We start from the raw sequence: 24,781 nt of genomic DNA, 5'->3' as shown, positions 1-24,781 counted from the left end.
TCTCAAAGATTGATCTAAAGAAATTTCCCCAATATAGGAAAGGAGATTGCCCTGAATATTCCTGATTTCATTTGAGAGAGTGTGCCGGGACTTTGAGATTAAGGAAGATGAAAGGATGATAGTTTTGAGATCACAAAAAGTGGAGATTTAGCTGAGCTTTATTCTCATATGCCTCTGGAGCAAGCTAGAGATTTTGAGGCATATAGAAAGATGGTATATTCTAGATTTGGCATAAATTCAGGACACCTTAGAAGAAAATTTCGTTCCCTTACCAAAAAGCCTGAAGAATCTTATGCCCAAATGTAAGATAAATTAATTTAATATTTGGACAAATGGATGGAATGTGAGAAAGTCACTTCTCTAGACCAAATGAAAAATGTAATTGGTTTAGAACAATTTTATTCAGTGTTGCCAGGGGAATTGCGTTATTCAGTCAAGGACAAAAATCCTAAAAGTGTATTACAGACATCTGAATCCGCTGATTCCATCAGTGAGATTAGAGATGCTAGATTTTCTGAGGTAAAAATTAGTAGAAAAGTGTGGGATGACAGGAGGAGAGGGGCCCCACCCAGTAGAGATTACCTCAGAAGTACCTAAAATACTGGAAGCCATTTTAGAGACCATCCACAGAGCAGAGTCACCTGAAACATAATAGCTCTGAGGGAAAGCTTAACAAGGCCCTTTATTTTGAACCCAAGGCCAGGAAACAATGTCATGCATGTGGAGAGAAAGGTCATTTTTGGGCTCAGAGTGAAACTCAAAAGACTAGGGCTGTTAGCCAACATAAAGGTAGAAATTCCAGTCAGCCTAAGAAGGTGTTTTGTGTACAGCATAATGGAACAGCTAGTACTGCAGTTGAAGCTAGCCATGGAGCTGTTGCCATAGCAACACAAGTAACAGAAGAGTCAGAGAGCCAAGATCTCCCAGAGGCCAGGGTTGTTCAGTGCTTTCTGATAGAATGTAATCAGAATCTTCTTCTACATAGATCCAGTTATGTTATCTATGTGAATAATAATAAGTATCTAGCACTCAAAGATTCTTGTTCACAAGTTACAGTATGTCACCCTGATATAGTCCCTAAGGTAAATATAATAGACCATGAAAATATTTCTATTAAAGGGATTAGTTCTGAAATAGTGGTGCTGCCCATGGCAAAAATACCCATGGGATATAAGGGATGGTGAGGAATTTGGAAGGTGGCCATATCCGATCAAATTCCTGCCCCGTGTTTAATAGGTCTGGATTTAGCTGAGCATGTGCAGAGTGTTTTTGTGACAACTTGTTCTCAGGGAAGGCAAATGGAAGCCACTGAGGGAAATGATGGAAATCTTCCTGAGATGAGAAAAGTGAGAGAGACAGCTGATCTGGTTATTCTGAGAATCTCCAATAATCTATCTTTCATCAAAGAACAAAAGGAAGACCCTACCTGAAATGAATGCTTTGCAGAAGTTAAGGAAATTCCACTGACCCCTGAAAATCTTGAACTATGTCCCGGTTTAGAGGAAAACTCTGAGATAGTAGAAATGGCTGAGGTGGTCATATCGAAAAATTCTAACAATACTTCCTTTATTTTAGAGCAGAAGAGAGATACCACCCTGATTCTGTGTTTAGAGAAAGCCAAACAATCTCCCTTCGCGTTATCTCCTGAACACCCAGAGAGGTTCATAGTTGATAAACACCTGTTACATAGGTAAGGTAAAGGTAAAGGTTCCCCTTGACAATTTGTCCAGTCATCTCCAACTCTAGGGGGTGGTGCTCATCTCCGTTTCCAACCCATAGAGCTAGTGTTTGTCCAAAGACAATCTTCCGTTGTCATGTGGCCAGCGTGTCTAGACACGGAACACCATTACTTTCCCATTGTGGTGGTACCTATTTATTTACTCGCATTTTGCATTGTGCATGCTTTTGAACTGCTAGGTTGGCGGGAGCTGGGACAAGTGACAGGGGCTCATTCCGTCATGTGGATTCACTCTTACGACTGCAGGTCTTAACCCGCAGCACCACCACGTCCCTGTTATATAGGGAAGTTTTATTAGCACCTCATAGGAGTGCAGATGGACATCTCAAACAGCTAATTGTTCCTGTAAAATATAGGGAAAAGTCCTTAGAAGTAACAATGCCACTTGTGTCATCGAAGCTACCAGCATGAATTTGACCAAACTCCAGGAGGCAGTGGAAGACAGGAAGGACTGGCGTGCTCTGGTCCATGTGGTCACGAAGAGTCGGACACAATTTAATGACTAAACAACAGCAATGATTTTTCAGGATGCTTGCAATATAAGGCCTACCCCAACAATAAGCCCCAGTTAAGTGAAACCCCACCCTCCACCTTTGTGCAGCAACTAGAAGAAGATGACATGACTATAAAATAAAACATCCCCTGTAAATAAGCCCTGATGCAGTTTTGGAGCAAAATTTAATATAAGACCCTGTCTTATTTTTGGGGAAACACGGTATTACTCTTCTGGAATGCCCAGAATTCCAAATAGCCTCCTGATGACAAAAAAGCTAACAGTGAGAAAGGCAGCTCCAGAGTTTTTCCTCCAATAATCTGGCAATAAAGTAAAATATAAAGTCTAGTTGTGCCTTCAAGTGCATTGCCTGAATAGCTTGAAATTATTGAACTGGAAATTGGTATCCAGTTCTTTTATATCAATACCTCACCTACAATAACTTCTTAACTTTTGTTTTACTTATTTCTTATACAGGAAGAGCATGTGTTTTGCTGGCATAACATCCTTTATACTTACCTTAGTAACTCTCTTTTAAAACTTAAACTTAAACTGAGATCTTGGAGACAGCAAGAGAGCTCTGCTGAAGATCTCGGAGAGCCCACTTCTAGCCATCCACTTTCCTTCTTTGCTCTTCACAATACTCCCCAATAGATAAACTTTTGTACCTAAAAGTTTTTATACCATGCATTTCATGCATGCCACAATAGAGATAGGCATGAACCGCTGGTTCAGCCAATCACAGCTGAACTGTGTGGTTCAGCATCCCTTCTCATCAGGCGGGCACCCATTGGAGACAGTGCCCGGAGGAGGCAGGGCAGGGAAGCCGGGTGCTGTGTCCAAGTGGGTGCCCACTGGAGTGGCAGGGGCACTGAGACCTGGATCAGTAGTGCGGACACCAGCTGAAGTGGCACAAACTGTTAAATCGGCAGTTCGTGACCATTTCTGTGCCAGAATAAATATGTTAATTCTTAAGGTGCCACAGAATCCTTTGCTGTGATTATCACTGTACCTTGCTGTTAAAGCCCATCCACCCTCAATCAGGTATATATGCTCCTCTAACACAAGATCATACTTCATCCATCTAATAGCATAAGAGTGCAATCCACAAGAAGTTATTGCATGGTAAAATTTCTAGTCTTTAAGATGCCACAGGACTGTTCTAGCAATTCTACATGAAGTTTTTCATACATCCTTCACCTCTCTCAATAACTGTGTTTTCAGTGCTGCTTTGGGTACTCTTCCAACTCCTAACACTAGGTCGATATGGTAAGAGGGTAACTCAATCACATTACCAGTAATTTGGTAACTATACTGATAATTTGGTTACATTATCAGGATATCTGAGAAGTAATAAACTAACTCCACTGACGTGCATGTTTTTATTCAAACAAGCTTGAGAGGACTCATTGGCTGCTTAGAGAGAGACGTCCAACGGGCAGTGTAGTACTTTGCTTTGTTTTCCCTCGTGGGAACTTGGTTTAAACATGGTAGTTTGTTTTTAACGTGGTAATTTGTTCAATTGCATTTCAGCTTTATATTATATTCAGTATTACTGTGTTTTTAATGTAGAACACTTTTAATCATTTAATTAACCACTTAGATCCTGTATTGGAGAAAAGCAGGATATAAAATCAATTTAAAGGTGTACTTGGGACTTATAAGGAGAGCTTGGCTCCAGAACAAAGCTTGTGAGCTTTACAGATATTAAATTATTGGTTGTTTACCTTCAGTTTTACTTTCTAATCCCCTCCTCTTATATATGTGGGGATTAGATATATATACTGTATATCTTTTAAATCTTTTAACAAATATTACCATTCATATATTTCTGTAAACTTTTCTCTCCCACCCTCCCTTTTCCATTCCCCTTGGCTCACCGACTCTTTATGCTTATAACAGCATACAGGAAAACATTTGTTGGAAGCTTCTGTGGCCATAATCCAGATGTGAGGATGAACAGCATGTATAAAACATGTGCAGCAACCACTGTCAATACAGGGGCACACAAAGCTTTTTGGGTAAACTGAGATGCACAGAAGCCAACACCACTTTGTGTCCTAGTCTTAGAAATAGTACCAAACCCCTTGGCCCATGTTCCTAGAAAATTCCAAGCTTGACCAAAGATGCAGAAATTTAAAAGCTTGCTTCTGGGCTTAAATTTGTTCTGCCAACCCCTGTGAGTTTTATATAGGATATGGGCAAGACATTAGTGAAAGGTCATAACTGTGCCTCACATGAAAGACAATACTTTTTCCAAGAAAACTTCTCCAACACAGTCTTATCAATTAAAAAAGAAAAGAAAAGAAAGAAGAGGAAATGTCCTGAAGATAGACTGATCAGCAGGATGCTCTATGTACCTCTTCATTTAAAAGTATAAACTTTACAATATTTTTGCAGGTTTGTTTCCATGTATTGCTTCTGTGTGTCTATAATTTCAATAAATCATTGTGACTTCAGCCAACCATCCTAGTATGTGTGTGAGCTATCTAAATTATGTCCATAATATCTTTATCTATAAATATTAGGTCAATAGATTTTTTTAAAAAAAGTATAGCTCCCAAATCCCACAGCTAGCAGGGCTCATCCGCTGAGCTAACTTTGAGATCCTGGGAGCTGTACTGTACTTCCAAGAGTAGCTTTCCTTACCTTTGATATTCAGCAGAAAATACTAATGGAACAGGCAATCAGTGCAAATAATAAAAGTGATGCAAACGTTGTTCTGTTGATCAAGAATATATAATTACAGATAAATACTGAAAGGAAGCCTAGTGAATCCCCATGTTGTTGCTTTTCACTGGTTAAGCACCTTCCTTGTCTATTACATGGAGTGCTGTTGAGCGGGAAGATTTCCAGGCTGTAAACAGACTTCCAATGCCAGCTGTTCAGTCAGCTAAATATAGGAGAGAAGCAGCGAAGCCCACCAGGCTGAGTGTAGAATTATCTAACACTCCCCTTATTGCATTCTGTTGCCGTCGCCAGGGCTTCGCGGCAGGTCACCCAATCTGCAGTCTGGGCACAGAGCCACCAGCAAACTAAACTGTGAGAGAGCTCTGGGGAATCTCCCTCCTCTTGCAGTTCCCCCTCAAACACACACACTTTGCCTGCATGAATTTCCCATTTGAAGAACAAGGAAGATAAATTTCCTTTGAGCATTATGAAATTCACTGGAGACTCCAGTGCCTTACAGGGAGGCTCTCTGGCCATCTTCTGTCTTGATGCAGAGCAGGGAACATTGGAGTGGCTAGAAGGTGAACTGCAATCAGGGGCTGGTTTCCAAGGGCAGACAGTTTGTCATCTTGAAGGGCAAATATGTGGTCGTGGTGCTGCCTACCTCTGCAGGTGGATTCTCCCTCCACCCTCCTTGGTCACATAGGATTTCTTTAAGCTAAATGGGCTACACGCCCAAGCCCTCAGCAGCATTTTGGACTGTTCTTCATCCACATCTGCTCTCTAGTTTGCCACAGCTGATGTGCCTGCGGCAGTCTCAGAGCAATGCCCTTTGCAAAACTCCTAGCCGACATGTGCCCAAATCTGCATTGACCCAGCAACCATAAGAGTTCGCCCAAGCACTCAGTCTCTACGGGTGATGGTAACAAGGCCACAACATTTATCATGGGAATGCTACACTCATTCAGGACACTCCATTTAGGGAACATTCAGTGAAATATATTCAGCACATTTCAGCTGTAACAACCTCAGGCAGAATTAGCTTCCACCTGTGGGTTTTTTTTTTAACTTTCTTCCCCCAAACCTTGCTAAAATATAGAGCCCAAATAAATATTGAAGGAATGGCTCCTTATATTCCTTTTTATTGACCTGTACAGCAGTTTTTATATGCTTCTGCCTTCAAGCTTGGTACTATTCTTGGATGAAATCAGCTTGATCTTTACACAACTTCACATTCCTTATATCTCAAGCACTAAGTGTCTCTTCAGAAACTGCATCATATGTACAATGCACATTTCCTTTGTAGAGCTCAGGGCAGCTTAACGGGTTTCTACCTTTATCATTTGCTCTCAACCTATTTTATTTCAATATTGTGAAGTACTGTAAAATAGGTTGAGAGCGGGTGATTGGCTGCCAAGCCAGTGAACTAGTGGACGTCGTTGCTGAGTGGGATTTGAATGTGGATTTCCCTAGTCCAAATCCAACAAATCTATCTGCTGTACTAAAAGTTCACTTCTCCTGAACAACTTCCCCCATCAAGATTTACATCCAATGCACCTAATTTTCTTATCAGTTACTTACTGAAATTAACTTTCTTGAAGTTAATTTTTATTGTCTACCTACTTATTTTTTTATTTCTTTAGTGTAATTCATGCAGTCATTTCTTGATTTCATTTCAGAGTTCTATGTTAGAAACTAATTCTTCCTTTCTGATAGGTATCAAATCTAAATGACTCCATAACGCTGAGTTTCTATCACCATATTTTGGAACAAAACATTGCCTACTCCCACATTTTCAGGATTCTGGATGACATTTCATACTCACTTTCTTCTTCTTAAAAGTATCTCAGGAGGGATAGCATGGCAGCATGAACAGTCAAGGTGTACTTTACTACTTTAAATTAGTTGAAATCTCCAGGGCTCAATAAATTGCATCCAAAAGTGTTGAAAGAACTGGATGTAGAACTCTCAGAACCATTATCTATTATTTTATTAAAATCATGGAGGATTGGTGAAATACCGGATGATTGGAGGAGAGCTAACATTGTCCCTATCTTCAAAAAGGGCATAAAGGAAGAACCAGGGGACTACAGACTGGTCAGTCTAACATCAAACTCAGAGAAAATTCTGGAGCATATTATGAATCAATCACTCTGCAAGTGCCTTGAAAACAATGCAGTAATAACTAGAAGCCAACATGGATTTGTCAAGAACAAATCCTTCCAGATTAATCTTATCTAATTTTTTGATTGGATAACCTCTCTGGTAGATTATGGGAATGCTGTTGATGGAATATACCTTGACTTCCGCAAAGCTTTTGACAAAGTGTTCCATGATATTCTAGTTAGCAAGCTAACTAGGAGTGGGTTGGATAGAACAAGTGTCAGGTGGTTACAGAATCGTACTCGAAAGAGTGCTTATCCATGGTGCTTTCTCAGAATGGGAGAAGGTCACAAGTAGGGTTACACAAGACTCAGTCCTAGGCCTGGTGCTCTTCAACATTTTTTTGATAACTTAGATGAGGGAGTGCAGGGAATATTTATCAAATTTATGGATGCACAAAATTGGATGGAATAGCTAATACCTTGGAAGACAGAAACAGCCGCCTAGAGTGGTCCTCGCTTGACCAGATAGGCGGGATATAAATAAATAAATAAATAAATAAATAAATAAATAAATAAATAAATAAATAAATAAAATTTGTGATAGCACTGGGCTGAAAACAACAGAATGAATTTGACAGGGATAAATTCTACACCTTGGGGGCAGAAAACCAAAGGCACAATTTCAAGATGGGGGATACTATGAGTGAGTAATACTATGAGTGAATAATACTACAAGTCAGAAGGATCTTGGAATTGTTATAGATCACAAGCTGAATACAGCCACATGTGATGTGGCTGTAAAACAGATGAATGCTATTTTAGTATGCATTAAGAGAAGTATAGTCTCCAAATTCTGTGAGGTACTAGTCCCCCTCTATTCAGCACTGGCTAGACCTCGTCTAGAGTACTGTGTCCAGTTCTGGACACCATACTTTAAGAAAGATGCCAACAGACTGGAGCAAGTTCAAAAGAGGGCAACAAGGATGATCAGGAGACTGGAAACCAACCTCAATGAGGAAAGCTGGGCATGTTTAGCCTTGAGAAAAGAAGACAAGAAGACTGAGGGATGATATGATAGCACTCATATACTTGAAAGGTAGTCATACAGAGGAGGCACAGGATCTGTTCTTGATCATCCCTACAAGTAATAATAGGCTCAAGCTACAGGAAGCCAGATTTAGGCTGAATACCGGGGGGGGGGGGGAGGCTATCCTTGATTAAACCAGGCTAAAGGACACCAATAAATCCTCTGTCTTGGATCCAACAGGTGGTGCAAATTTTGGTCTTCACAGATTATTGCACTAATAATGTTTAAAGGCATCTAAGCTACTAGCCATCACCACAAAATTCATAAATTAATTATGTATTGTGTGAATAATCATATAAGCATTCAGATTATTTATTCCCACTTCAATCTACTCCTCATCAACTGAATTGATGACTCTGAGTTTTAACCAGTAGCTAACACATCATAGTGTATGAGGTGTGGAAAAAATATTTCTAATTTATTCTCTCCACCCTGTTCATCATCTTAAATACATTTATAATGCCCACCATTCAACTTTTTATAAAATGCATTGTATGAAGTACTGATATTTAATTAGCTAAGATAAACAGAAGCACTATAGAAAATATGCTTTCTTGAAAGTCACTTCTCAACAATTATTCCTGGAGGTACAATTAGTGCCCATATGAACTAATACCAGTGGAAAACAAGCTGTGACAGTTTTCCCAGAAGGTTTTTTCTGAAAGAACATTTGTTCTCTTAATTAGATTCCAGTTAAGTACACACACACATGCATATATAAGCTCCAGAAAGGAAAGCAGATTGTGTGCCAATGATATTAATAATTTTCTACCGTTCACACAATGTTCACTTTGTCCCATTAGAACAGTGACAAACACAGAAATTTTCTGTACTTTTTTGTCCCTCCTGCACACTTCTTATCAGGAAGTGGGATTACACTGCATTTTACCTAGTGGCTTGTGCTAGAGTTGGCACAGTTAAATTTCATGTATTTTCTATCCACTACATGATGTTCAGCTAATCATAAGTAAGCCTGTTCTTCTTTCATGAGCATTTGTTGCTTTTTTTGCTCAGCCAGCAGGGGTTAGTGTGTGCAAGTTTTTTTTTAATTTTATTTTATTTTAATTTTTGTTCTTTTGGTAGCAGCTCTGCTCACATTGTGCTCCCCCCCCCCCCAGTTTCTAGTGTATGCGATTGTCTGTACAGGTTCAAAGAGGCAGTGATGGATGTGTCTTTTTTTTCTTCAAAAAAAGTGGCAAGTTATATAATGTTGAATTGATATAACAATGTGTGAAATTGCAGCATTTACCTGACATAGTACAATACTGGAAAAGCATAATAAAATGATATTCAGAGGAGAGACAGGTGCTTACTTGAGAGGGAAATTCCTGTTCTACTGGCATATCTTTCAGTGTGGTGCAGTGTACGAGTACAGTGGGAAGTTCCTCCTCAAGTGAGTGCCTCTTGTCTCTCCTCCAAATAACCTTTTGTTAAGCTTTTCTAGTATAGCACCAAGATTAGTACTGCAATTTCACAAGTTGTTATATCAATTCAGTGCTATATCACTTGAGAAAAACCTTTTTTAGAAAGTGGCGGGGAAGGGGACAGTGTTAATGACAGAGGAGAGTGGGTGACCTATGATCCCAGTGAGAACTGTCGAGGTGTAAGAGGCAATGTGAAATCTTACATTGAAAACTGCCCAGGATAATTAAATATTCTGTGTGAATGACAACAGGGATTTGACTGATACAGGAAACTACTAACTGACTGAAATAAATCCAGGATCATCTCTCCATTTAGATGCACTCTTAGTTTATTGCAGGAGCTGAATTTAGTGCTATGGCACTTCTCACTGTTAAGGTTCAGATCAGAGTTTTCTAGTCAAAAGCTTTCCATTAGACTTATTGATTAAGAGCAAAAGCAACCAAGAAAAAAATAACTCCAGAGCTCTCGTAGATAATAGGCTTTAAAAAAAAGAAGTTCAATGCCTTTCGTTGAAAAAAGTTCAAACTTAATACACACCACAGAGAGAGAGAGAGAGAGAGAGAGAGAGAGAGAGAGAGAGAGAGAGAGAGAGAGGGGCTGCAGAAAGGAAGGTTCAGAACGGAATGCTTTTAAAAAAATATTTTGTGAAGGGTTTCAAGAGAAGAGCACATAGTGACATAACTACACATGAAGCAGCATACCACTGCAGGTTCACTGAAATATAAGCAGGTGTCTCTTTCCTCCATGAAAAGTTAAAGCTCTATGGTAAACCAGGGACAAATGTTGCAATATTGAAAACAAATTTGTGTAGACATGACTAGCAAGTATATGGGAAAATATGAGGGATGAATAGAGATACACTGTCAAATGCTGATAGATGACTAGGTGGATGTTTATACAGTCAATTAAAATTAAAGTTAAGAAGAGAAGTTTTAATAAAAGGAGAAGAGGTGAAGTATTTTTAAATAAGTGTTAGTTAAGCAAACACAAGTGGCAGTGTTGGGTCCAGTGTGGACAATCCAAGTGATGAGACTGATTGTTTTTTTTTGTTTTGTTTTGTTCTGTTTTTTAGGTACTAATGACGACTCTGAACACTTGGGAAAACTGTATTCATTGTAGCGGAACACAAGATTAAATGCATACCGAAACAAAAAACAGACCCTAGCTGGTGCAAGCATAGACCAAGTGCATTTTACAATGCAAGCATTTTTGTTGTTCTTGTTAGTATTATCCATCCCCAGAACACTTCCACCCATGAGGCAGAAACAACCCCGCCCAGACAGAGGAGCTCTATGTCTTCTACATTGTAGGCTGAAGTCCAAGGTGTTCCACTTCATCTTTGCTCTACACCAGCATGGATTAACCACCAAATAGCCTGGCTAAAGGACACCGTCCACTCCAGGGCAGGATAAGCATTTTGTTTCAGTGAGAAGTAAATTTATATGCACTTCAGCACCTCCATGTGGAACAGCCAATAGCAGCAAATTTCCTGATGCCCCAAGGCACCCTGCCCCTTTTCAGTTCCAGCATGTCTTCAAGAGAAAGGCAATGTAAACTGATCCGCCTTGGGCAGATGGAACAGAGAGGCATCTCAAGGCCCTGACGTCACTGAGGCAGCGAGGGGTGCTTCTGAGCTGAGAGGATGCCTTCTTGATCTCCTTTTGGTGTGTCCAAAAGGGAATGATTGAGTCCACCATGTGTGTTTCTATTTCCACCTCCCTGATGAAGAACTTCCCAAAATGCTTACTGTCTATGTTATTAACAACATGTCTGGAGTTACAGTCACTCTCCTCAGCTACCTCAGGACTCTTCAAGAAGTATCTTTTATTTGATGGGGGAAGGAAGACATTAATAAAATAATGAATAAAATGACCAGCAGTGAAAATTGAATGTTTGCTGATGTATCATGGATATCTTATGACTAGCTTCTGTGACACTACTGATGATAGCCAGTTGTTTCCAGTGACTGAAATGTCGTATTAAGTTGCAACAAAAGTAGGCCCATTGAATCAATAAGTTGTGAAAGTTTTTCTATAAAGCTCTTTTGTTCAGCTAGCAGGGATTCGTTTGTTTGTTTGTTGTTTTGTAGTGACTCTGCTTGCCTCAGACCAAAAAGGCAGTGACGCATGTGTCCTAGGGAGACATTGATGGCAGGGCATCTTTTTCTTTTTTTAAATTTTGTGGCAAATTACATAGGGATGAATTCATACAATGGCTTGTAAACTTGTAAAAGATCAAATTAAAATTTGTTATGATATTTTCCAGCCATTATCATTCAATCAAATACATGTTTACTTAGAAATAAATTGCATTATGTGGGGTAGGATTTGTTTTTATGCAAACATTAATAGCATTCCAGCATGAGCCCTTCTCATCTATGGATGAAAGTAACTTCCACTGCTGAATCCTGATTCCAGAATAAATGTTAAGTACAACCAATTGTGGATGAAAAGAGGAGACCATGTGTGGTACCCGTCAGTATCACTGACAGCTTCTGCCTATATAATGTGTAGCCTATATAATTAAAAATTGTAAACTGCCCGGAGAGTGCTTGTAGCACTATGGGGCGGTATATAAGTCCAATAAATAAATAAATAAATAAATAAATAAATAAATAAATAAATAAATAAATAAATAAATAAATAAATAAATAAATAGTGTCAACAGACTGTGGAGTGGAAACCAGGCTCCTTGCTTCCCTTTGTGAAAGCTGGCAGTGGAGTTGCTGAGGGCCTGCTTTAATATTCCCACTGCACATAGCTAAAAGTTGATATTCCCATTGCCATTTCAGCAGGGGCAAAGCCTGGCCATGTTGGCAGGAGGATTCTGGGAGCTGTAGTATAGAAAAGTAACTTTTCCAAGTTCTGAGTAGAGGTCAGGCAATACTGAGTGTCAGTTGGAGTCTACCTCCATCGTCATATGACATTTCTAGATCTGGCCTAGTTCCTAAGCCCTAAGTGATGCTCCCTACTATAAGTGCCCACTTCTTTTTAGACTAATATCCCTCACAAATGGGTCGCAATGTTAGGCTCATTTTTCCAGGTTAAGCTGGAGTTGTTTATGTGGTAGCTTCTGATGTCTAGAAGTCATTTTCAGAAGGAGCACAGATGGGTAGAGGCAGATATATTCCATGTATGTTTACAGTGTGTAACTGTAAAACAAAAAAAAACTACAAGATAGCTAACAAAGGAAATGGAAAGCTGAATTTCACAGCTATGTAAAAGAGGATGCACAGTTGGATGTGAATGAGCAGTGGCAGGGCGCAGGTACTGTTCACTTTTGAATCCTTCATGCTGCTTTGAACTTTATGAGGGGTGCAGTTCTGGATCTTCTGTGCATAGTTGTTTATTTTCCAGAGTAAACATATATCACAAAAGTGCTGTAAGTCTCCTGTGTTTCCACCTCATGAGGAAATAGGTCCTGTAGTAGCTGCCTCTAGAACTTCCAGGTACTTGAAGAAGAGGCTGAAACCGGTTTCTTCTTGCTATTTCCTGCACCAGGCCTGTGAAGGAGAGGGCCTGGTGACTTCTTTTCTGCCTCTGTTCTTCAGATGAGCTGCAAAAGGCCCTTGTTCCATTTTATCACCACAAGTTCATGGGTATGGGATGTTATCACTGTGATAAACATAGTGTCGCCACTATTGATCTCATCATATAGAATGGCCATATGGTGGTTGTTGTCCAAGTCCCCAGTACTGCCATCAGTTTTGAGGCCTTTGTATTGATGGTTTCCAGTGGCTGAAATCTTCTTGCACAGTCATGCAAAAAGCATACAGTACGTGTTACAGGTAAATTGCCATGATTTTAGAAATCTCTGTAGACATTGTCTGTTGTATGCCGAATCACACAACTAAGCAATAGAGTTTCACCTCTAAATGATGCCTCTCACATAATTGCACAACAGGATTTTAGCTAATGTATGTGGCGAATGTCTGTTTCTGCATTAACTTCAGGATGGGAATGTATCATCTCCTGCCAGATCTAAGGAAAGTAAGACTTGTGTCTTTAAATTACACAGGTAGATAGCACAGAGATGCAGCATCTGCTCTTGAACAAGAAAGATCTATGGGCTGCCAAAGGAAGCCCATTTCCTCCCTGCTCTGAGGTTAGAACAGCAAAAGAGCTTGGCACCATGAGCGATAGATGAATGGCCATGTAAGGATGCTGCTGCTCCATCTAATGCCTTCAGATGCATGGGAAAGTGTAGAAATGTATGTCTCTTTGTATTCTTACACAGAACTTACCATTTTTTTTCTCAGAAAAAAGAAACACACAGAAGTTCTCTTACAGTATTTGTTTTCATGTTCTTTCATTGATTACACAAAGAAAGTCTCTAAAACCTGAATTATTTTTATTAATTAAAGAGAGATACATGTCAGTTGTTACTTTTGTGTTCCCTTTTTTTGTGTGGAATCTTTCTTTCACCCTTTGTATACCAATTTGCCTAATAATTTTTTCATCCAATAGCATTATAAAGACATAGTAACCTTTCTTTCACCATTTGAATGTCAAATTGCCTGGTACGTTTTTCATCCAATAGTGTTGTGACGGCTATTGCAAAGGCATGGTGGTATGCCCAACGAAGGTTATCAGCAGCCAAACATGTCCAGGAGAACAAGAGAGTTTAGAATATCTGTAGAAGGACATGGAAACCAGTGAGGAGCACTATTGTGGAATAGTTCCTTGTGGGATTAATGTCCTGAGTTCTGCTGTTGGATTATTTTTGTTGCAGCCTGGGCCCAGCCTGCCAGCTACTGCCTGCTGCAGGACTTAATGAAGAGAAGAGAAGGCATCAAATGGTAATGTGTAGAAGAAGAAATCTCCTCATATTTTTGTCATGTTGTTTTTGGGTACTTTCATTGTATATTTTGCCTTTATTTACCTGCTTGGTTTTCTTGGTTTTTGAGAGAGGGGACTTTGTGTGTGTATTTTCTTCTGCTGTCCCCCTCTGTTTGATTGATTTTTTTAAAAAAAATATTCGGTTAATTCACTGTGTATTTATTTATTCTGTTAAAGATGTATATGGGGGGTTTGGTCATCTTTATTTCTGAAATTCAGTTGCCAGTTTTGAAGTAGATTGTTTCCCTTTTGCCTGCCTCCTGCTTTTTGGAGTAGTTTTAAAGAGTTCTTTAGGCTTTTGAAGTGATAAAATACGAATGGGAAACCCGAAACAAAAGAACCTGAAAGTGTATTTCCCTTTCACATAAAATGAAAAGACTGGTGTACAAAAAATACAAAAACAAAAGAAGCACCCCTTCAAATAGCTCCAAACAAAAGAAATACCAAAAAAATGTGGTGCGTATGTGTATTCATTAAAGCCATATTGCCCTTTCTCAGTGCATTAATCAATAGCTCTCTGGCTATGCATTTTCTTTCTAAGAGAGACTTCACATAGCCATCTACCCAACCCTTGTTCCCTGGATTCAGACCAGGCATATGATATCTATCCAGTCTATTTCTACACTTGCCATACCTACCACAGAATTGTCGATGAAAACATCTGGGTTGTTCTCGTATATGAACTTCTCCACCCTCAGCTGGCGAAGTTTGAACATCTTGGATCCCCTGTTGGTAAGTAGAGAGAGTTCTTCCAGCATCACATCCCTGGGCACGCTGATCTTCTTGCCCAGGTTCAGCTTCGACCCTTCTTGTGGCATGGCTGAAAGTTTGCAGTAAAAGTTAAGTTACACATACAGGGGAAAAATATCCATTTCTTAATTCAGTTCTTCCATTCTTCGATACTAAAGCAACCAAAAGAGTTCAAGAAGCTTTCCCCATAGAACATAACTGCTGGAATTTGCTTTGTCTGGAGCGAAATGTATATGCGTAATCATTTAATGAGGAGGAGGAATTAAAATGCTGTGTGTGCGTGTTTGAGGGTGAGTAGGAATTTACAAGAATAATCAGCACGTGCTGGAGGAATTCTCTCTCTTGCCTTCTTTGAATGAAGACACCTCCATTTGACACCAAATTGCTTTGATCTTGGTGAAATATGGGGTTGGGGCAAAAATGCCACCTAACTGACCTTTTCTGACTGGTGAAGGACTTCCTGCAGTCTGGCCCACAACAGCAGCTGATTGAGCCAAAAGTAGCCTGATGTGATTGCACTTTGATATGTTCTACAGATAAAACATCTTGACTCCAGTGACCTGGACTCCATAGCAGTAAAACTGCCTGATCAGGTTGTTATGGATTCAATGGTTGTTGTGGGTTTTTTGGGCTCTTTGGCCGTGTTCTGAAGGTTGTTCTTCCTAACGTTTCACCAGTCTCTGTGGCTGGCATCTTCAGAGGACAGCACTCTGTGCTCTGGTGTGGTTTGCTTGGGAGTGGAGTATTTATGGCTGTGAGATAGGCTTTTGTCCTTTTTCAGGAGATGGGTGATTAGTGTGTCTTGTTGTGGGTGTATTGTCACAGCCATAAATACTCCACTCCCAAGCAAACTACACCAGAGCACAGAGTGCTGTCCTCTGAAGATGCTGGCCACAGAGACTGGTGAAACGTTAGGAAGAACAACCTTCAGAATACAGCCAAAGAGCCCGAAAAACCCACAACAACCATTAGATCCTGGCCGTGAAAGCCTTAGTGAATACATTGTTATGGATTCCTTTCAGACTGTGTTGCCTGAGGACATGGAAAGGGTGCTTGAAAGCTTGAGGTCTACTACAAATGCTCTTAACACTTGCTGTTCCTGGATAATAAACATTATGGAGAAGACTCTTCTGAGAGAGCGCAGTCTTATTTGCCTTACAAGAGTCAATGTTATAATAACTTTTAAGGATACTTATTTGAAGCTAATAGGTTTGAACAATGGCTGTCTGTTACTGAATTTGCCTCCAATGGAAGCAATTAAAGCAAGTTGTGGTGTCTCAACTGCAAGTGGTTATATACAGCCAACTATAGTCAACTGTGACTATATTTTAAAAAGGCAGACCCAGTCTTGATTACTTATGTGCTGTATTAGTTAATCAGACCAAACCAATGTTATGGTATCTATATAGATGTGCTTTCAAAATCAGTTTGAAAAAAGGTGTTTTAAAGTTAATTAATAATAGATGAAAAAAGGCTTCCCATTTCATAACAACAATATTTGTCACCATTTTGCTTCTATGCTCAAACTAAAGAGCTATTTAAACTTTGAAGTCCTTACCAGTTTATAATGATATTACTGATTCTTGACTGCTAAGGGCTTTAAAATTTAAACAGCTCTTTAGTGACAGACTAAAGTGGCTTTTAAAGTGAACCAACCAAATAGCTACAGCCTTGAACACAACTATCATATGACAAATCACCAACAAAGCCTCTGTAGAATCCCTTCATCTATAATGACAAACTATGAGCACATCCAGACAAGCATATAGTTTACTATTTGGATCGCTTTTGTTGCTTTTTGGTTTGAATCAAATCACAGCATCCACACGTGTTTTGACTTAAAGCAATCCATCCCACCTCTTTTTTGAGCAGTCCCACTCTTTTTTGACACAGCACTAGGATTACAGATTTTTGGCATGATTGGGAGGTTCCTAATTGTCCTTTTCTGTAGTTCAGGCTACAGAACAGGTTAGCTCACACTAAGCTATACTTGTGGATGTTGTTATCTGAGCTGACAACCCTGTAACATATTTGAAGGGGTGTGGCATTGAAAAGCATGATGGAGAACCCACTCTCCTTTGTTTTAATCTACTATGCAGTTTTACATTTTTTAAAAAATATTTTTCCTATTGATGTAGTGCTATTGTAGATAAATGAGATACATTGGCAGCATTATGTGTACTATGCTAAGTAGATGCATTGCTGTTTCACCATGTCACTTTAACAAAACAAAACAAAAAGGAAAGTTGGCTGAATGATGTCTGTAGGAAAAGGCAGGGAAGAGGGCGGGAAAGGGGATGCCATTAATCAATAGGGGGACAAATTGGAGCAGTATAAAGATCTGTCTGGACCCTACTCATGGGAAGTTTAAGAAGTTTAACTTGAAGTATGAACCAGAAAAACAAAAAGTTGCCACTATAGCAAAAGTAGTTTTTAATCATCTTCAAACACCTTGCACTTAGAAAAAATAGGTGACAATTGTTTTTTTTTACTGTTCTTTCCTCCAAAATGTATATTATTTTCTAATTGTGGATGACTGGGGAGAAATGCTCTGGATCTGGTGCAGGAGTGTGAGTGCAGAAAACAAAGAAGCAAGATAAGGTATAGACCAGCAAGGGACCATCTGGAACAGCTTACACCAAGAGGAAGATACTCTGAGCAGTCAGAACAATTGGGTACCAAATAATTAATTTAGTGGGAAGCAGAAAAGGAGGTGGATGGGCTAGGTCTGGATCACAGTTATAAGAACAATGGACATGGCACAAAGAGAGAAGAAAAGATGGGGAAAGGACAAAAGGTTGCATAAAGAGGATGTGGAGAGGGAGAGCTAGAAAGGAGTATAATTACAACCATAGAAATCACCTTATGCCAAGGTCAAGAAGACTCAAGAAGACGCTACATGTAGAGGAATCAGTCATGAGGATTGCTGCACAATTTTGATTTGTTGCTGTTGTTGTTAAATTCCTCTGGCTGTGCAGCAGAAATTCAGGGATTCACAGAGCAAAATTAGCTTCAATTCCACCCCTTTTAAATCTAATCATTCTGAGACATTATTAGGATAAAAAAGGTTTCATTTATTTACAGTGAACAGATAACAGCAAGCTAAAACATGACTGCTTTGAGCAACAGGCCTCAGACTAACAGATTAAAGGAGCAGGAAACAGCTCTGGGCAGAGAGGAGGAGGTGTCTTTGAAATCAGAGGCAGCAGGGAACTATTGGTCAATGCTGCATACATTGACAATCAGCCCAACCCAGACATGTCTCTCCCAGCCACAGCATGCAAGGATGCAAAAAAAAAAAAACTTCAACAAGGATACATTATCCACAGTGGGAGAATTACCTATACAACGTGGAGTTACAATTGGCTAGCCTTGAGGCACCATTCATGCTTTTTACAACTTTTAGCTGCTTTGTGTTTTTAATACCTCCACTAGTGGGTTTCGCTCACCTTGACATACAATTTTTATAGCCAGCACTGTGCAAATGAATAGTTCTCTCCTAATCTTTCAGTACTGTTTAGATTCCATCAGTAGAATTAGCACCGTTTTGGAGAAGCAGTAACACCAGCAAGTGTATCAGGCTAGCTCACAGGCTTAATTTACTTGATGATGTGTTTTGTCTTCCGTATCTTGTTTGACAGAGTGATAATCTGTACCCTGACCATGTCTACCTGCTGTATTGAACTGGATGTATACACTAGATAATCAGATCATCAACACTAAATATTTGCATTGAAGTGAACATTATTCATAGTAGCTGTTCAGGTCACATCCTATGCTGATAGGCTGTTTCTACAAGCACCATGCAGCAATGCTCCAAGCAATGTTGATGCAGTATTTTCAGTCAAGATGCATCTATTTGCAGAATACAGAAGTAACTAGACACAAGTAACATACATACCTGTAACTAGTTGTTTTTAGGTAACAGGTAATGTAACTAGTAGCTACAAAGTTACTTGTTGGATATAACTAGTAATACATAAGTTACATAAATGTAACAAGTAACATCTACTTACTTCCAAAAGTTACTTTTAAAGGACATTTCAGAAGCATTTTGACAGGAGTTTTCAGAGGTTTTGCCATTCTGTTATATCAGTCCTAAGTAGGAAGGAAAGTATTCTTTGGTTTTATCTTCTCTATTTCTATATATAAATATTTGTCACATATACCCTCCCCCCCCAAAAAAAAGACCTAACCTGAAAATAAGCCCTAATATGTTTTTTGGAGCAAAAATTAATATAAGATCTTGTCTTATTTTTGGTGAAACATAGTAATATCAGAGGTGGCCACTAGAGGGAACAAGACAGTATTTCCTATTGGTAACAATACAAGCCACTGTCTTTTAGACAAAGCATTGATAATATGCAACACAAAGAATTCCTTGTGGGGCCTGGGCAATAATAACACAAATGGCATTGTGCCGGGTGAAAAGTAATGAATAATGCATTAAGTTCCTTTTAAACTGTAACATTCTGAGTTCTGACCATTCATTCCCTACTCAGAATCAGGGCTTTAAGAGTGGCTTCTGCAGGTTGCTTTTACAAGGAAAATCCTACATCTACGAGCAACAAGTGAAAGAATCAGAGGCTCAGAACATAGCCACATTTTCTGTCCAAAACAAAATTGGCAAAACAAAATGATTGAAGTACTATTTTTACATCTTTCCTTTCTCGGTGTAAATCTGCAATAATATACTTTGCTCCTGTAGGCCTGCTGGAAATCAAACAGTTAACGCCAGAGAGAACGAGATGAGGGCATGCATATTATGGTGGAGCTTACTGGGTGGTTCAGTGTGGGTCAAGTACAGTGGACCCTCTACTTACGGAATTAATCTGTATTGGAACAGTGGCTGCAGGTCGAAAAGTCTGTAGGTCAAGTCTCCATTGACCTACAATGTATTGAAAACCGATTAATCCCGTAACCGGCCATTTTTGTTCAATTTTTGTTCCATTTTGGTTTTTTTCTGGTCTGTAGGTCGATTCTCCGGCTGCAAGTCGAACCTAAATTTTGTGGCCAGAGAAGTCTGTAATTCAAAAAGTCTTTAAGTCGAGCCATCTGTAAGTCAAGGGTCCACTGTATCTGGCTTGTAGACTGAGAAGTTGGGATTTTTAAGGAAATGGTAAACCACTTCTGAGTCTCTTCTACCAGGAAAGTGTTGCCATTAAGTCAGAATCAACGTGAAGCGCGCACACACACAAACATTTTGATGGTGAGAATTGAGACTGAGGAAAAAAGGACTCAGAAACCCCTTTCACCCCAACACCACCCCCATCTATGCACAGCTGTCTTCTGCTTTAGATTTCAACCTTTGTAACTGCATTCTGGAAAATGGACTAACTACACGTGACAGATTATAACATGCAGTTTGGCCCTTTGGTTACCAGCTTTCTGGAAATACTGGACAATAAGAACCTGACGTTTTTCTATAGCGGCCATAGCCTGACTAATGTCTTCCTACACTATCTCTGTGCTTTGTTAGCATCTGTAGATTTATCGTATAGGAGAGCTTGTCAGGCTGGCTGTCCTTCATCATGGAGATGGCTTTAAAAAGACCAGATATCCTGAGAAGGAAATGTTAGGAGAGGAGTATGTGTCTTATGTGCATACATGCATGCATATATCTTACCTTCTTGGGTTAGTTCTAAAATGAGTTTAGTAGGCTTTCTCTTCTTGTGGGGAGGTGGGGTTCCTGCAAGAGGCATGCTGTTCGAGGGATTTTCTGTATGAGAATGGAATGGTGGAAATAAATTCTAGTTTTCATCACATATCAAGCTATTATCTCCCTTTTTTATTATAGAGCACACAAATGTTCATTCTTCATTCCTTTCCCTTTTGGTATACCTAGAATAGGTGCCAACCCACTTCATCTCTCCAGGCAATACAGTATAATCCACATAAATGTTGACAGAACCATTCCGCCTTTCTCTCAAACAAAGCAAGGCCCTGACTAACTCCAGGCCTACTAAGAATTGACCACCACATGGTCCATAGACTGCACTGTGATAGCAAGTGCCTTTTTTCCATTCTGGCTGTATATTTTGTAGTTTTCACCATGATCCAATCTTTCCCAGTTATCACTAGTTGCAATTGTCCAGTTTGATGAACATGGGTGGGGTTTGTTGAAGTTCATCTGTGATGAGGTAAAACACCACAATGGCTTTAGAATGGTCACATTTTTAAAAATCCAATGACCAGACATTTTTAAATTTACGGTATGTTAGATTTTGCTTATTCTGATTGTTAGAATGTTTTTTTGTTTTTGTTTTTAAAAGCCTGTATGGGGATAGTTTTATTTTTAAAATATGCTGTAGCTCAAATATATCATTATGGAATAGGGATTATAATTCTAATTTTAGTTTTAGAACTTTTGAAAGTGGACATTGCTGTTTAATCCATGTTGAGAGGGCCCAGTTGTATCTGAAGAAGCTACGTCTCTAGTTTAGTTACAGATGTGAAGAATCCTTGCTAGTGTGTCATTTTCATCATGCCATGCCATTTCCCTTTGTAAACCAATGTACACAAAGTTCAAGCGCAAAAGGGCAGGATGACTGCTCACAAACATGCAAGCAACCCAATAATTTTTATTTTTCATTTTTAATCATCCATGCAACAAGGCAGCGGTAGGCTTAATTTTTGCACACTTCCAAAAATATACCAACCCCCTCCCCCAAATTCTCTCTCAGACTGAGTAAAACATTTATCATCTTGCAGGGAGGAGGGGGAAAGGGTTATTTCTTGTTCACATGTAGGAACAAATAAACTCATGATTTATATTTATTGACTGAGCCAACAATCAAACTAAAATCTATTGTCTAGATAGATTAGAATCCCCTGGACTGCAAGGAGAACAAACCTATCAGTTCTAAAGGAAATCAACCCTGAGTGCTCACTGGAAGGACAGATCCTGAAGCTGAGGCTCCAGTACTGTGGCCATCTAATGAGAAGAAAAGACTCCCTGGAAAAGACCCTGATGTTGGGAAAGTGTGATGGCAAGAGGAGAAGGGGACGACCGAGGATGAGATGGCTGGACAGTGTCTGTGAAGCAACCAGCATGAACCTGACACAACTCTGGGAGGCAGTAGAAGACAGGAGGGCCTGGCGTGCTCTGGTCCATGGGGTCACGAAGAGTCGGACACGACTAAACGACTAAACACAAACACAGATAGATTAGAGGTGATGTCTCTGTCATGAAACAGTTAATGCTGAAGTTACCCTTGGAATCTCATGTGAAGGTGCACAGGAAAGCTGAGAGAGAGATAGAAGGTGGTCAGAGGAATGCAATGAAGAGTAAAAAGCAAGACCAGAGAAGAAGATCCTTGCCAGAAGCAACTGAACAGTCTGTGGAAGAATTACAACAGGGTCAACGGTTCTGTAAGGAAACAATTCCCTCTCCATTCTTTCAGGAGAAAACTAAAAGCCAGGCACAGTGAGACCCTGTGACTCTATTCTTTTTCTACTTTCCCTACATCCTTTCCTCTTGCATTATTTTGTTTTGGTTGCATTGCTCTCTACCTGCCTATATGTTTATGTGTGGGACTAGAATAGGCTGGAAACTCACCCCCTGGTGGAGATGTTGTGCGCAAGCAGACCTGACTCCTTCCACCAACTCAAGGATCTGAGCCCAGATCTCTCTGTTGGAGCAGAATAGCTGTCAAAAGAAGATGTTGGCATAAGTGGCATAAGAAAACAGATTGTTTATATTTTTGAAATTGGTGAAATGTGCAGTTTGCACAAGTGACCCATGAAGGGCAATAGCGAGAGAAACAGATAGCTAAAATTCTCTCTTGTGTTCTTTTTTTATTGTCCGCTCTGTGCTTCCACGCCAATGGCTTGTTCTCACTCAGGCTTGTCTTCATTTCTTCTTCCCATACATCTTGTCTTCTCTATCATAGCCATGTGGCCAATGGGAGGTAGACCCCATCTTGTTTCTCTTCCATATATGTTGTTTGCTGTAATAAAACTTATCTCCTTGGAAGACAGCATTTTAGTGATGAATCCAAACAGTGAAAATGCAAAGACAATACAAAATGGTGACCCATGGGAACCCCAGTTATATCCAGTTGGGTTGGGAACACAAAGTCACTTACACATTTTTCTACTTCCAATACCTGTTTCTCAACAATACATTCACAAGCTGATAAAAATAATCTTTCATCGATTTCTGGGAGTGATTGGTCATTTCCTGAGCCAGCCATATCAAGAAACCATTGCATATCTCTGACCGGCGAGGTTTTGCAGGGCCTCTTACATTCTGCAGTGTTCCTTTGTGATGACAGTTCCATGAGAGTCCAAGTTGTGGTCTTGCACAAAATAAGAAATATTTCCAATTTCTTCTACTGCTTCTCTGGACCAGAGCCAGAGATAACAATTTGATGAACTCTTTGAGAATGATGGAGACTAAGAACATTTCTGGCAGGAACCCTACAGACATGATCAAGAGGGCTTTAAAGTAACTCCAGATGAGTGTAAAAAGTCATTGCAGACAAATGTTTGAACGAGAAAGGAGGAGGGGAGACTGAGGAATTGGAGTCTAGTGATTTGTAGATGAATTCATCATGGAAACATGCAACACCAATGGCTAAATGCTAATACAAAGAGCATGGGAAACAAACAGGTTGTGCTCGAAGCCCTGAAATGAGGTGGTAGGTAAGACTTGATGGAACACAACAACTGAAGGAAAAGCTTTGTTCACAAGTAATAGACCCAACAGGAAATGAAGTGGCATTATAAGCATTGTACTTCAATAATGTGTGTGTAATTCATGATTAGGAAAATGGAGGTACTTAGTTATTGGTGCCCACTTGGGATGAGAGAGCAGAGGACAAGGCAGCTAATGATAGATGGAGCCATAGGGCCACAGTAGGCAAAGTAAGGTCGAAACCTACCCCACGGAAAAGACCAATAAGCCTGAAAAGCTTGGTGGTGGTGGAGAAGGAGAATCTTCACCAAAATAGCAGGGTTTTAAAGATCTATAGCAATGCACAGGAAACACAGACTGAGAAACTGACCTCCAGATTGTTAATCTTAAAAAAATATAGAGAGAGGATTATCTACACAACAGCCTTAAAGCATTTCTTTAGAGCAAGGAGCCAAATACAAGGGTACCAGACTAAAAATCAGAACTAAAATAAAATAAAGCGAAATGTAATAAAACAAAATGTAATAAAATAATCTCAGGCTCACTGCAGCAACCAAGTCTCGTATAAATGAGCAAAGATAAAAATTTTATCCTCTGTGGTTTCATTGAATACTCCCAGCCATTTGTTGTTACTTCTACTCAAAAGCAAACACAAGCCGTTGCAACTTTATAACATACGGATGTCTAAATTAATGAGCCCTCAATTACCTCTAAGTACCAAATGAACATCTTTGTCAATAATGATACATCCACTTCAAGATTACAAGACAGATGTCCCTGGCTTTTGAGGGCCTACAGGCATGTCAGGCAACTGGAGCAATGTAGAGACAACCAACACCTGGAGGTAAATCTGGGAGATGAATGGAAGAGTCTGGGAGGAACAACCCAGAAGGCCTCAGGCACAGGTATCATTCTACACATTTCTTCCACATCTCCCCTTATTCCCTTTACCGCTCCTCTTTGTCATAGGTAAGTTGCTCCAGTCCATCATTTTGATTCCCTTTTCTGCATGTTCTTCAGCCTGACATTTTGGTGTG

General features: G+C 39.7%; 1 protein-coding gene across 3 annotated transcripts in view; it reads right to left on the bottom strand.

Annotated features, from left to right (window-relative positions):
- MYOZ1 (myozenin 1) overlaps positions 1–24,781 on the bottom strand; it is a 43,149-nt gene that overhangs the window by 9,208 nt on the left and 9,160 nt on the right. The window contains exons 1-3 of one of the 3 annotated variants that reach the window (XM_078391134.1): positions 22,665–22,745; positions 20,733–20,825; positions 14,995–15,176 (exon numbers count right to left, since the gene is read on the bottom strand). In XM_078391134.1, coding sequence (XP_078247260.1) covers positions 14,995–15,176; positions 20,733–20,808 — 258 coding nt within the window. In that variant the 5' untranslated portion in view covers positions 20,809–20,825; positions 22,665–22,745. Of the gene's footprint in view, positions 1–14,994; positions 15,177–20,732; positions 20,826–22,664; positions 22,746–24,781 lie in introns of those variants that run through there. The other 2 variants (XM_020791202.3, XM_020791204.3) reach the window with 2 other exon arrangements.

Source organism: Pogona vitticeps, chromosome 3 (genome assembly GCF_051106095.1).
Source record: "Pogona vitticeps strain Pit_001003342236 chromosome 3, PviZW2.1, whole genome shotgun sequence".
Classification (NCBI taxonomy): domain Eukaryota; kingdom Metazoa; phylum Chordata; class Lepidosauria; order Squamata; family Agamidae; genus Pogona; species Pogona vitticeps.
Note: the sequence above shows the minus strand (reverse complement) of the source record. Positions and strands in the feature narration are given on the sequence as shown.